We start from the raw sequence: 9,759 nt of genomic DNA on the forward strand, positions 1-9,759 counted from the left end.
TCCGAAAAACTCCCGGCGAGGATTAAATGTCCTTCGGAACGAGAATCTCAGACTATATTTATAACCGGGTGAGGAGTTACTCTTTCCGTTCGCGGCCTTGCGGCGCCCTATAGTGTGCACGACCAACGTATGTCACGGTAATCAGTCTAGATATCATCATGATATAGTTGGCCACTCTACGCTATGCACGCTTTTGCCTTAGCTCCAAACATGCACCAGCCATTCGTGAAAAACAGGTCCCGATTTTACCAACTTTAGTTTGCGCCATCTATCGGTAGGATTTGAAGCTCTACCTTCGGCCTACCGATATTATCCTTCGATACGACGCACACAAAGCACGTTAAAGGGACCCTCCCACCTTCAAAAAAGTTAATGAATTGGCACGAAAGTGATGTCGCTCGGTTCAGAAAGAGCGAAAACGAATATCTACCAAATTTCATCGAAAAATATTCACCGGTTTTCAAGATATTAAACTTTTACTTTTGTTTACTTTTGGGATCTCCGCTGTTCCTAGCGACTTTATTTGAAAGTGCGGCATTTGTTGCGCGCAAAGCAGCATATACCACCGCGTGCTACCAAACGTTTTAGTAAAAGATTTAAAAATCGTTAGATCTCCGCTGACGTCACAAATTCTAAGGGGGCATACCAATGCACTAGCCCCTTAGAATCCGAAAACTGCAAGTTTGAAATTCCATATCTCCGAATTAAAGCATTTGTCGATGTTGTGAGTGCCCAAACCGGTATTTGCAGGCCATGGCCACCAGTTTGGCTATCTCAACTCAAAACTAATGTTAAGGTGGGAGTGTCCCTTTAATGAACACGAATGATGCTGCGAGAAAGGGCGTCTTCAACACCTTCGGTGAGGCTAAAAAACATTAGCAGTTTACGCGTCCCGAAAGAAATATAGCCGATCACAGCGCGGAGACGGCGCCCGGGGCAGATGGCAGCACCTGTGTTGGTGGAATGCAACACGGGGTGACTCCAGGATAATGACACCCCAGAGGGGTTTCAACGGGGGTGTCTCAGCGACACTCCAATTTTTTGGCCTGCAATTTTTGGGGAGTTCGCTAGCCGAACCTCTCCCAAGGGGGTCATGTACATTTTGGGGGCGTCAAAAGGTAATGGGGCTCCCGTGTCGGGTGTCACAACTCACAACACCCATGACATCCTAAAATCATGAAAATGGAGCCTAATTTAGGAGTATTTTGGAGTATGGGGTGTCAGATTGTAAGAAATGGGGTTCCCCGATTTCTTTCAGTGTACTCCGTCTCAGCTGAGTGAAGAAACTACCGTTTTGGCAAACTGGAGTAAAGGTTTTAATCTGCCAAATGAGTTGCCGAGCCAGTGAAATAGGTGGATTTTTCACTTACATGCTTTCTTCCTTTGTGACCCACAACCCCTAATTTGGAGAGGACAAGCTGCCCAACGGTTCCTGGCCTCATGAAACGTTGTGGGGCACCGCCCCCACGGCCGCAGAGTTGTGGGGGCAAGCTTCCCCCACTGCCCCCTCCTCCGGTTCCCGCGCCTATGTATGAATCTATGAAATTATGTTGGTAGATTTCCGATTTCGATTCCTCCAGCTGGGGGGGGGGGGCTCAAATACATTACGAGCCCCCCCCCCCCAGCCGAAAAGCTGGGGGGGGGGGCTCAGCCCCCGCTAGCCCTCCCCCCCGTTCCCGCGCCACTGTCAGTAGTGAACTGTAGCCGTTTTCAAACTTGTTCCGACCCATTTGAAGCTGTACCTACTTGCACGTCAGTAAAATACTATTTCATTTTTTTTTCTATTTCATTTCATCTTTTACAACACAGCATGCCTTGTTTTAGTGCCTCCGACGACTCAAAAGCACGTCAATATTTGATGAGAAAAAAATTACACTAAATCGATTAATTACCTATTAACAATCAAAAGCATTCTGTCCCTATATATATATAAGAAACAATAATGAAGTTAATTAATAAAATAAAACGGCATGCCTACCTAGCAACAGAACAACTCTGATTACTCGAGGGCAGCGCTTTTCGAGGAGCGCTGTGGCCCGAAGGTTTGGACTTTGAATTGTGAAAAACGCCCGCCCGCCGGAAAACGCAAACACCGCAAAACGCGCAAAACGCACGCCCGAAACGCCAACGCAAACGTCGCAAAAAATAAACAAACGCCCGCCCGCCGCAAACCGCAAATAAAAAACGCAAAAACGCCGCAAAACAATAAAACCGCCCGCCAACCGCAAACAAATTTAACACCGCAAACGACGCAAAAAAAAGAAGAAAACCGCCCGCATCGCCCGCCCGCCCGCCCGCCCGCCGCCAAAGACAAACACCGCAAAAAAACACAAAACGCCCGCCCGCCGCAAAACGTAAACACCGCAAAACGTGTAAAACGCACGCCCGAAAAGCCAACGCAAACGGCAAAAAATCACCCGACCGCCGCAAACCACACAGAAAAAAACGCCGAAACGCCGAAAAAATAAAACCGCCCGCACCGCACCGACGCTAACTGCTAACCGAAAACGACTAAAAGTCGCCCGCCAGCCGCCAAACGCAAACACCGCAAATAAGCGCCCGGCCGCAGCAAGATAATAATTTATCAGCGGCTGGCATACCGCTAGGCTGGTCATTTTCACAAATCAAAAAGATATCTGCAAAAATCTCCTAGATGAAAGCGCCCGATTAAAAAACGGATGGCACGTGCGTGTTCCTCGCCCCCAACTTCCTTCAGGTCAATCGTCATTTGGGTCATCTAACGCATTGACGTATCTGCAAAAATCTCCTAGATGAAAGCGCCCGAGTAAAAAACGGATGGCACGTGCGTGTTCCTCGCCCCCAACTTCCTTCAGGTCAATCGTCATTTGGGTCATCTAACGCATTGACGACCGGCTGGGTGGAATGAACATTGCGCCAAGAAACGTAAGTATATTGTCAAAAAGAATCCCCAGAGTGGTGGATCCCAAAAGTTTGAAACTACCACTTTGGCCCACTGGACGACACCTTAACCCGCGCCCTGCTGGGGGGGGGGGGGTGTTTGAACACCCCCCCTTGTGGTTTTTCGCGAATATCTCAAAAACGGCGGCGCTCCGCGCCGCCGTTTTTGGTACACCTTATCATACATCAATTCTACACATGCTGTGAAAATTTCAGACCAAGGTCATTCAAGGTCAGGTCACCAGGTCACTTGAAGTGACCTCACCTTATAAAAAGTTTCAATGTCTGTCATAGCTACACCGAGTGACCGATCGCTTTGAAACTTTCAACGATTGATAAGGGTAACAGTATCTATAACATGTATATCTCGGAATTTTGATATCGGTGACCTAAGGTCAGGTCAATTTTGCGACCTCCCCATTATAAGTCAATGGGAGAAAATTGAAATGCTCCTCTTTTGGACGAAAGACATTATAAACACTCCCAAACACCGAATTACAAGTGGTTTAGACACACAGAACATGAAAATGGTGTCCGTGACCCTTGTTTATGCCCTGAGGTCATCTTAGGTCACGAATGGTATCTAACAGTTTTTCGCAAATAACTTTTGACAGAGGCATGCTAGAGCAATGAAAACGCCTTAGATGTGTTCAGCTCGACGATACGGATCGACTGATATGCAACATGACCCTTTCCGGTCAGGTCATGACCTTGACCTGAGGTCAAATTTTCAAGTTGACCTTTCAAGGTCAAGTTATAGTTCATTCGTTGCGTCTTGACGAGAGAAACACGATGCCGGTAAAAGTAAGCTCGTACAAGGCTTGGGTCAAAAGTTATTGCAGAAAAACTGTTTCCGAAAAAATCGGCTATTTTTGCAGTTTTTGCCCCCTGCAGGCAAAACCGTTGACGTTAGGTCAAATCTGAGCGAATTACTCAGAAAGGGCGTTAATAGGGCTATCGAATGCGCTTTTCCGCGGCGCTGTAGCTCTATTGGTTCCCGAGTTATGCGTTGGCTTCTTGGAAATTTTCGACATTCGACCTGGAAATCGGCGAAATTTTGCATGACCTCTGGTGACCTGACCTTTGACCTGAGCAAAAAATTGACCGAAGTGATTTCGTCATTATTTTTGACGCTCTTTCGAACGCCGCCTTTTGCGTATCGCTACGTGGCCCAGGAGCCGAGTTACAAGGGGGGGGGGTGTTCAAACACCCCCCCCCCAGCAGGGCGTGGAAATCCAGGACCCCCAGCCGGGCGCGGGTTAAACAGTTGCCGACCGGATGACACCCATTGTTTGGTCACCCACGCCATAGTATGCATCATGGGTGCGCCGAAATGACCAAAAGTCCCAATTTCCGGTGTGCAGGGTCATTTTCAACGGCACGTGGCACGTGGTTCTGGACTTTTCCGGCCACTTTGCGACATACCCATGGGTAGTGCACCGAATGGTGGTTGATCTGCATGTAAGAAAATGGGGGGTCGTTTGGATCGTTTTCGAGCAATCTGCCGTGGAACGCATTTTTTCATTTTCCCCATTGGCTTAACACGGGAATATTTAAAGTCATGTGGCACGTGCACCAGATGGTCCGCGGAGGGGAGACCCATACCAGAACGTAGATCACCTGGCCCACTAGAAATCCTGAAAAAATCAGAATATTTGGACCAGCCGTTTTCAAGAGCATCAAGTTGTACTGATCTCAGGCAGCTTTTGCCAAATTGTCAGGGAACTCAGATTTGTTTTTCAATAGAAAAACACAATTCTAAAGAATAGTGTTTTAACTATTGACAACAAACCTTCGGTTACATTAAAGGTAGTGTGCCACCTTTGAAAGATTTCCCATTTTATTTTTCCTAGGATAAGAAGCTTCTGTTTTTACATAATATCGCAAAAAAAAATCAAAAATGGGCCTGGAATAGTGCCTTTTTCGCCTAAAAGTTTTTCGGTTTTTAGATATGTATAACAACTGTAGTGGGCTCACCTGCAAACAGGCGTCGGGCAACAATCGCGAATGCGGCGCACTTGTGACAATAAGCAAAGGTCATTATAGTGTTACGACCATACGACGTACGGGAATGAGTTATCAGCTGTCTAATCGTAGACAACACAATGTCGAGCCTTAAACTGTAAGCCCGTATTGGTATTGTTTCTTTTATTTGGCTGTCGAACATTATTTATGGTTTGAAATATGATTTTATGTAAAATAATTGATATGAAAAAGCCGTCTTATAAGTTATGACCTCATTTCACCACACGCAAGTGGCAGAAATGACAATGATCAGCTGACGCATTTTTCTTGGCCGAAGTCAGAGCGCGCGGCCCGACGCACCACGCGTATTTGGAAATTCCGACCTCGACGAGCATCAGAAGCCACCTAACAGGCGTGTTCGAAACCGCAGGAGATGATGATGAACGGGTTTATCGAAACTTGATTGGATGAGCATATCGGTAATAGCGATTTCAGTGTGTGCATTTATTGTTCATAGTGGTGTGAAATGTGGTTGGGGTACGACCGACAACCCGTCGGGGCGAATTTCGCACTGGGGTACTCAAAATTTGAAGAATTTAAGACGTTTCCATGAGTTTTGAAGGTATGGATAAGTTCTAAAAATCCGGTTCTCCTTATCTGGGCCATTAACTCCATACGGTCCAAGAAAGCTGGCACACTACCTTTAAAGTAGAACAAAGTATATAAAATATAACAGACAAACAGTAATGAAAACAGTGAAGGACATAGCTAAATAATTTATTCTTTGCACCTACACAATTGTTTTACAGTTTTGTTGTTATCTCATCTGACCGTGTTGCTTACAAGCTCATATTTTGTGACGTCTTTTCGATTTTTTTTTTTACTGAAGCTTATTTTTTGATAATTTCAGTAGATAACTGATCAAGGGAAATCGTCGTTATCCACTTCAAATCATTATCGCACATTGTCCCTGGTTAGGCCTAAACCTGTGGAAAGCAGGGGCGGAGCTTTCTATTCAGTTGGTGGGGCGGCTGCCCTGCACCAGCTTGCCATTTTGCCTCACCAATAAGTGTTTTGCCCTCATCAACGTTAGCTGATTTGTAGGACATTGTTGCTTAGTAAACCAATCTTTTTCGGCTCGCATTGAGGAACTTTGAAATGTCTGCGTAATGCAAAATATTATCTCTGTATAAGTTTTCCGACACACCTGCAAAGGGCGCATTTACGGACTACCCCATCAAAAAGCGCCCATGCCTCTCATGTAAAAGCGCCCTATTAAAAGCAACGGTTTGCTACCTAACTAAGTAGCCTATTTGAACGTGTCAGCCCATTAACCATTTATGCTGTGAAGGCTAAGGTAATGGTAAGGTGAGCGCTCTAATAATCGAAGTGTTCAATGAAATGTGTCCCAACCACCAGATGCTGTTTCTCTGGGTTGAAGAATAGGGCGCAAATAGGGTGGGCGCAATTACGAATGGAACTTATTCTTCATGAGCTTCAAATATGGCGAGGACAGTGAAGCCACGGTGGTGATTAACTTTCAAAACTACCATTAAACGAGCAATTAACAATGATTAATAATTGAATCACTATCTCTAAGATAAACCATGACACTAGCAAAGGTCGAAATAGACTGTTTCGCGTAAGAAAATAGAGGAAATCACAAAAAATGGTCTGCGAGAAAACTGAGACACCTCACCTGCCCCCGTGGACCGGAATAAGAGCGAGTTATTGGTGGTGAAGTAAATGCACACATTCGAGCATTCATTCGAATCGAATTTTGGACAGGAGGAAGGTGTGGCGCATTTAAGAACATGGCGCAATATGACCTCTCTCCCCTAATGAAAAGAATTGATTTAGTGTTGTACTCCATCAAACTTAAGAATCGGTCATTGTAGGTTTGAAGACTTTTTGTCCCACCAATTTCCCTGGAAAAGCTCCACCCATGGTGGGAAGTGCCTAAGTTACGAACTAAAATGTTTTGCTTCGTGAAAGATTACAATTGTTAAAATCTCTTGCTGACGCGCGAGCTTTCAATATTTTTCAGCCTTCGTCTGAGAACCAAAAATTTAAAATCGAATTAATTTTTGACGGAGAAGTTGCCGCTAGGCCATTAAACTTTTTTCAATTCCCTTATTTACACAAAACATTCAAAATGCGCGAAATTGTTCATTTACAAGCTGGCCAGTGCGGCAACCAGATCGGTGCTAAATTCTGGGAGGTAATCTCCGACGAACATGGAATCGACCCGACAGGAACTTACCATGGTGACTCGGACCTGCAGCTTGAACGAATCAATGTATATTACAATGAAGCTAGCGGAGGCAAATATGTTCCAAGAGCGGTCCTGGTTGATTTGGAACCAGGAACGATGGACTCAGTAAGAGCCGGTCCGTTCGGACAGATCTTCCGCCCAGATAACTTTGTTTTTGGTCAGAGTGGAGCCGGAAATAACTGGGCAAAGGGACACTATACTGAAGGAGCGGAACTTGTGGATTCCGTTCTAGATGTGGTGCGAAAGGAGGCGGAGAGCTGTGATTGCCTTCAAGGATTTCAGATGACTCACTCTTTGGGTGGAGGTACTGGCTCCGGTATGGGCACCTTGCTCATTTCTAAGATCCGTGAAGAATATCCTGACCGAATTATGAATACTTTCAGCGTGGTACCTTCTCCTAAAGTGTCCGACACAGTTGTGGAGCCTTATAATGCGACACTTTCTGTCCATCAGCTCGTTGAAAATACAGATGAAACATATTGCATTGACAACGAGGCTCTGTACGACATTTGCTTTAGAACATTGAAACTGACAACGCCAACATACGGTGACCTGAACCATCTCGTTTCGGCTACGATGTCCGGTGTCACCACCTGCCTCCGGTTCCCAGGCCAGCTGAATGCTGACCTCAGGAAACTGGCTGTGAACATGGTGCCCTTCCCCCGTCTTCACTTCTTCATGCCCGGTTTTGCTCCCCTCACCTCTCGCGGCAGCCAGCAGTACAGGGCGCTGACCGTGCCCGAGCTCACCCAGCAGATGTTCGACGCCAAGAACATGATGGCCGCCTGCGACCCGCGCCACGGCCGCTACCTCACCGTCGCTGCCATCTTCCGTGGACGCATGTCTATGAAAGAAGTGGATGAACAAATGCTCAACATTCAAAACAAAAACAGCAGTTACTTTGTCGAATGGATTCCAAACAACGTCAAGACTGCCGTCTGTGATATCCCTCCCCGCGGCCTCAAAATGTCATCCACTTTTATCGGCAACAGCACCGCCATTCAAGAGCTGTTCAAACGTGTATCAGAACAATTCACCGCCATGTTCCGGCGTAAGGCTTTCCTCCACTGGTATACCGGCGAGGGCATGGACGAGATGGAGTTCACAGAGGCCGAGAGCAACATGAACGACCTCGTCTCCGAGTACCAGCAGTATCAGGATGCGACAGCCGAAGAGGAGGGAGAATTCGACGAAGAAGAAGAGGAAGAGGGCGCCGAACAGTAGTTTCGTCACCCCCATTTTGTCCAAATCTCACGTGTATCGTCCACCCAATAAATTTTTGTGCTGCGTGTCAAAAATACATTGTCTGCAACATGCTTGTGTTTAAGAAAAATATTGTAAAAAATTATTTAATCTAAAAATGCTATAATAACGACAGCATGTCTTACCACGAGAGCTTCATTCATTTCATCACCATACAACCTCAGGGGTTCCATTACACCGCCCACAGCTGCACCGGTATGCATGGTCCGATTTCCTCGAACAGGTGATGCGCAACCCGTCACAATTTCCGCCGTCTGTCGGCCGGAGGGCCCCCGAATCCTGCACACTTCCCGGGACGCAGCAGCGGCCAGCCGGCACTCCCAGCAGGGCCCCATCGAGCAGTGTGCCATCACCAGACGGGGTCGGCGAAAGTGTCGCCTGTACGAGCTGAGCCGACGCGGATCAGCGCCGTTCGCATCAGATAATGAATGTCCGTCCTCGCGCGTCGGGTGCCGCTCGCAGGACGCGCCGGCCGCCCGGTGGCGTAACGCGCCGTGACGGATATGTGACGCGGCCGCCCCACGCGTTGCAACGGTGTCATCCTGCGCGCGGCCGGACAGTGGAGTGCAGGCGGGCCCGCGGAGGTTCCAGGGAACCCGTAGCGGCAGGTGACAGCAGGGCGGCTGAGCGATCTGCCGTGACCTTCGGTAGGCACCGTGCGAAGCGCCGCGGGGAGATCGATCTATGTAGTTCGGAGGATGAATGTGCAGAATGAGTCGGTTGCAAAGAGAGTTTCACCGACGATTTCAAGGCTATGCTGATCGTCAATCGACGGACACTAAAATGCTTAAAGGGACCCTCCCACCTTCAAAAAAGTTAATGAATTGGCACGAAAGTGATGTCGCTCGGTTCAGAAAGAGCGAAAACGAATATCTACCAAATTTCATCGAAAAATATTCACCGGTTTTCAAGATATTAGACTTTTACTTTTGTTTACTTTTTAGGATCTCCGCTGTTCCTAGCGACTTTATTTGAAAGTGCGGCATTTGTTGCGCGCAAAGCAGCATATACCACCGCGTGCTACCAAACGTTTTAGTAAAAGATTTAAAAATCGTTAGATCTCCGCTGACGTCACAAATTCTAAGGGGGCATACCAATGCACTAGCCCCTTAGAATCCGAAAACTGCAAGTTTGAAATTCCATATCTCCGAATTAAAGCATTTGTCGATGTTGTGAGTGCCCAAACCGGTATTTGCAGGCCATGGCCACCAATTTGGCTATCTCAACTCAAAACTAATGTTAAGGTGGGAGTGTCCCTTTAAAGGGACCCTCCCACCTTCAAAAAAGTTAATGAATTGGCATGAAAGTGATGTCGCTCGGTTCAGAAAGAGCAAAAA

General features: G+C 46.9%; 1 protein-coding gene across 1 annotated transcript; it reads left to right on the forward strand.

Moving 5' to 3' along the window:
- Positions 1–6,935: 6,935 nt before the first annotated feature.
- Positions 6,936–8,474, forward strand: LOC122368295 (tubulin beta-4B chain-like). Its single transcript, XM_043342102.1, has one exon. It carries the CDS (start codon positions 7,040–7,042, stop codon positions 8,381–8,383), a length of 1,344 nt encoding a protein of 447 aa, XP_043198037.1. The 5' UTR covers positions 6,936–7,039; the 3' UTR covers positions 8,384–8,474.
- The last annotated feature ends 1,285 nt before the right edge of the window (positions 8,475–9,759 follow it).

This window comes from Amphibalanus amphitrite, unplaced genomic scaffold (assembly GCF_019059575.1).
Source record: "Amphibalanus amphitrite isolate SeventyFive unplaced genomic scaffold, NRLGWU_Aamphi_draft 000936F_arrow, whole genome shotgun sequence".
Classification (NCBI taxonomy): Eukaryota; Metazoa; Arthropoda; class Thecostraca; order Balanomorpha; family Balanidae; genus Amphibalanus; species Amphibalanus amphitrite.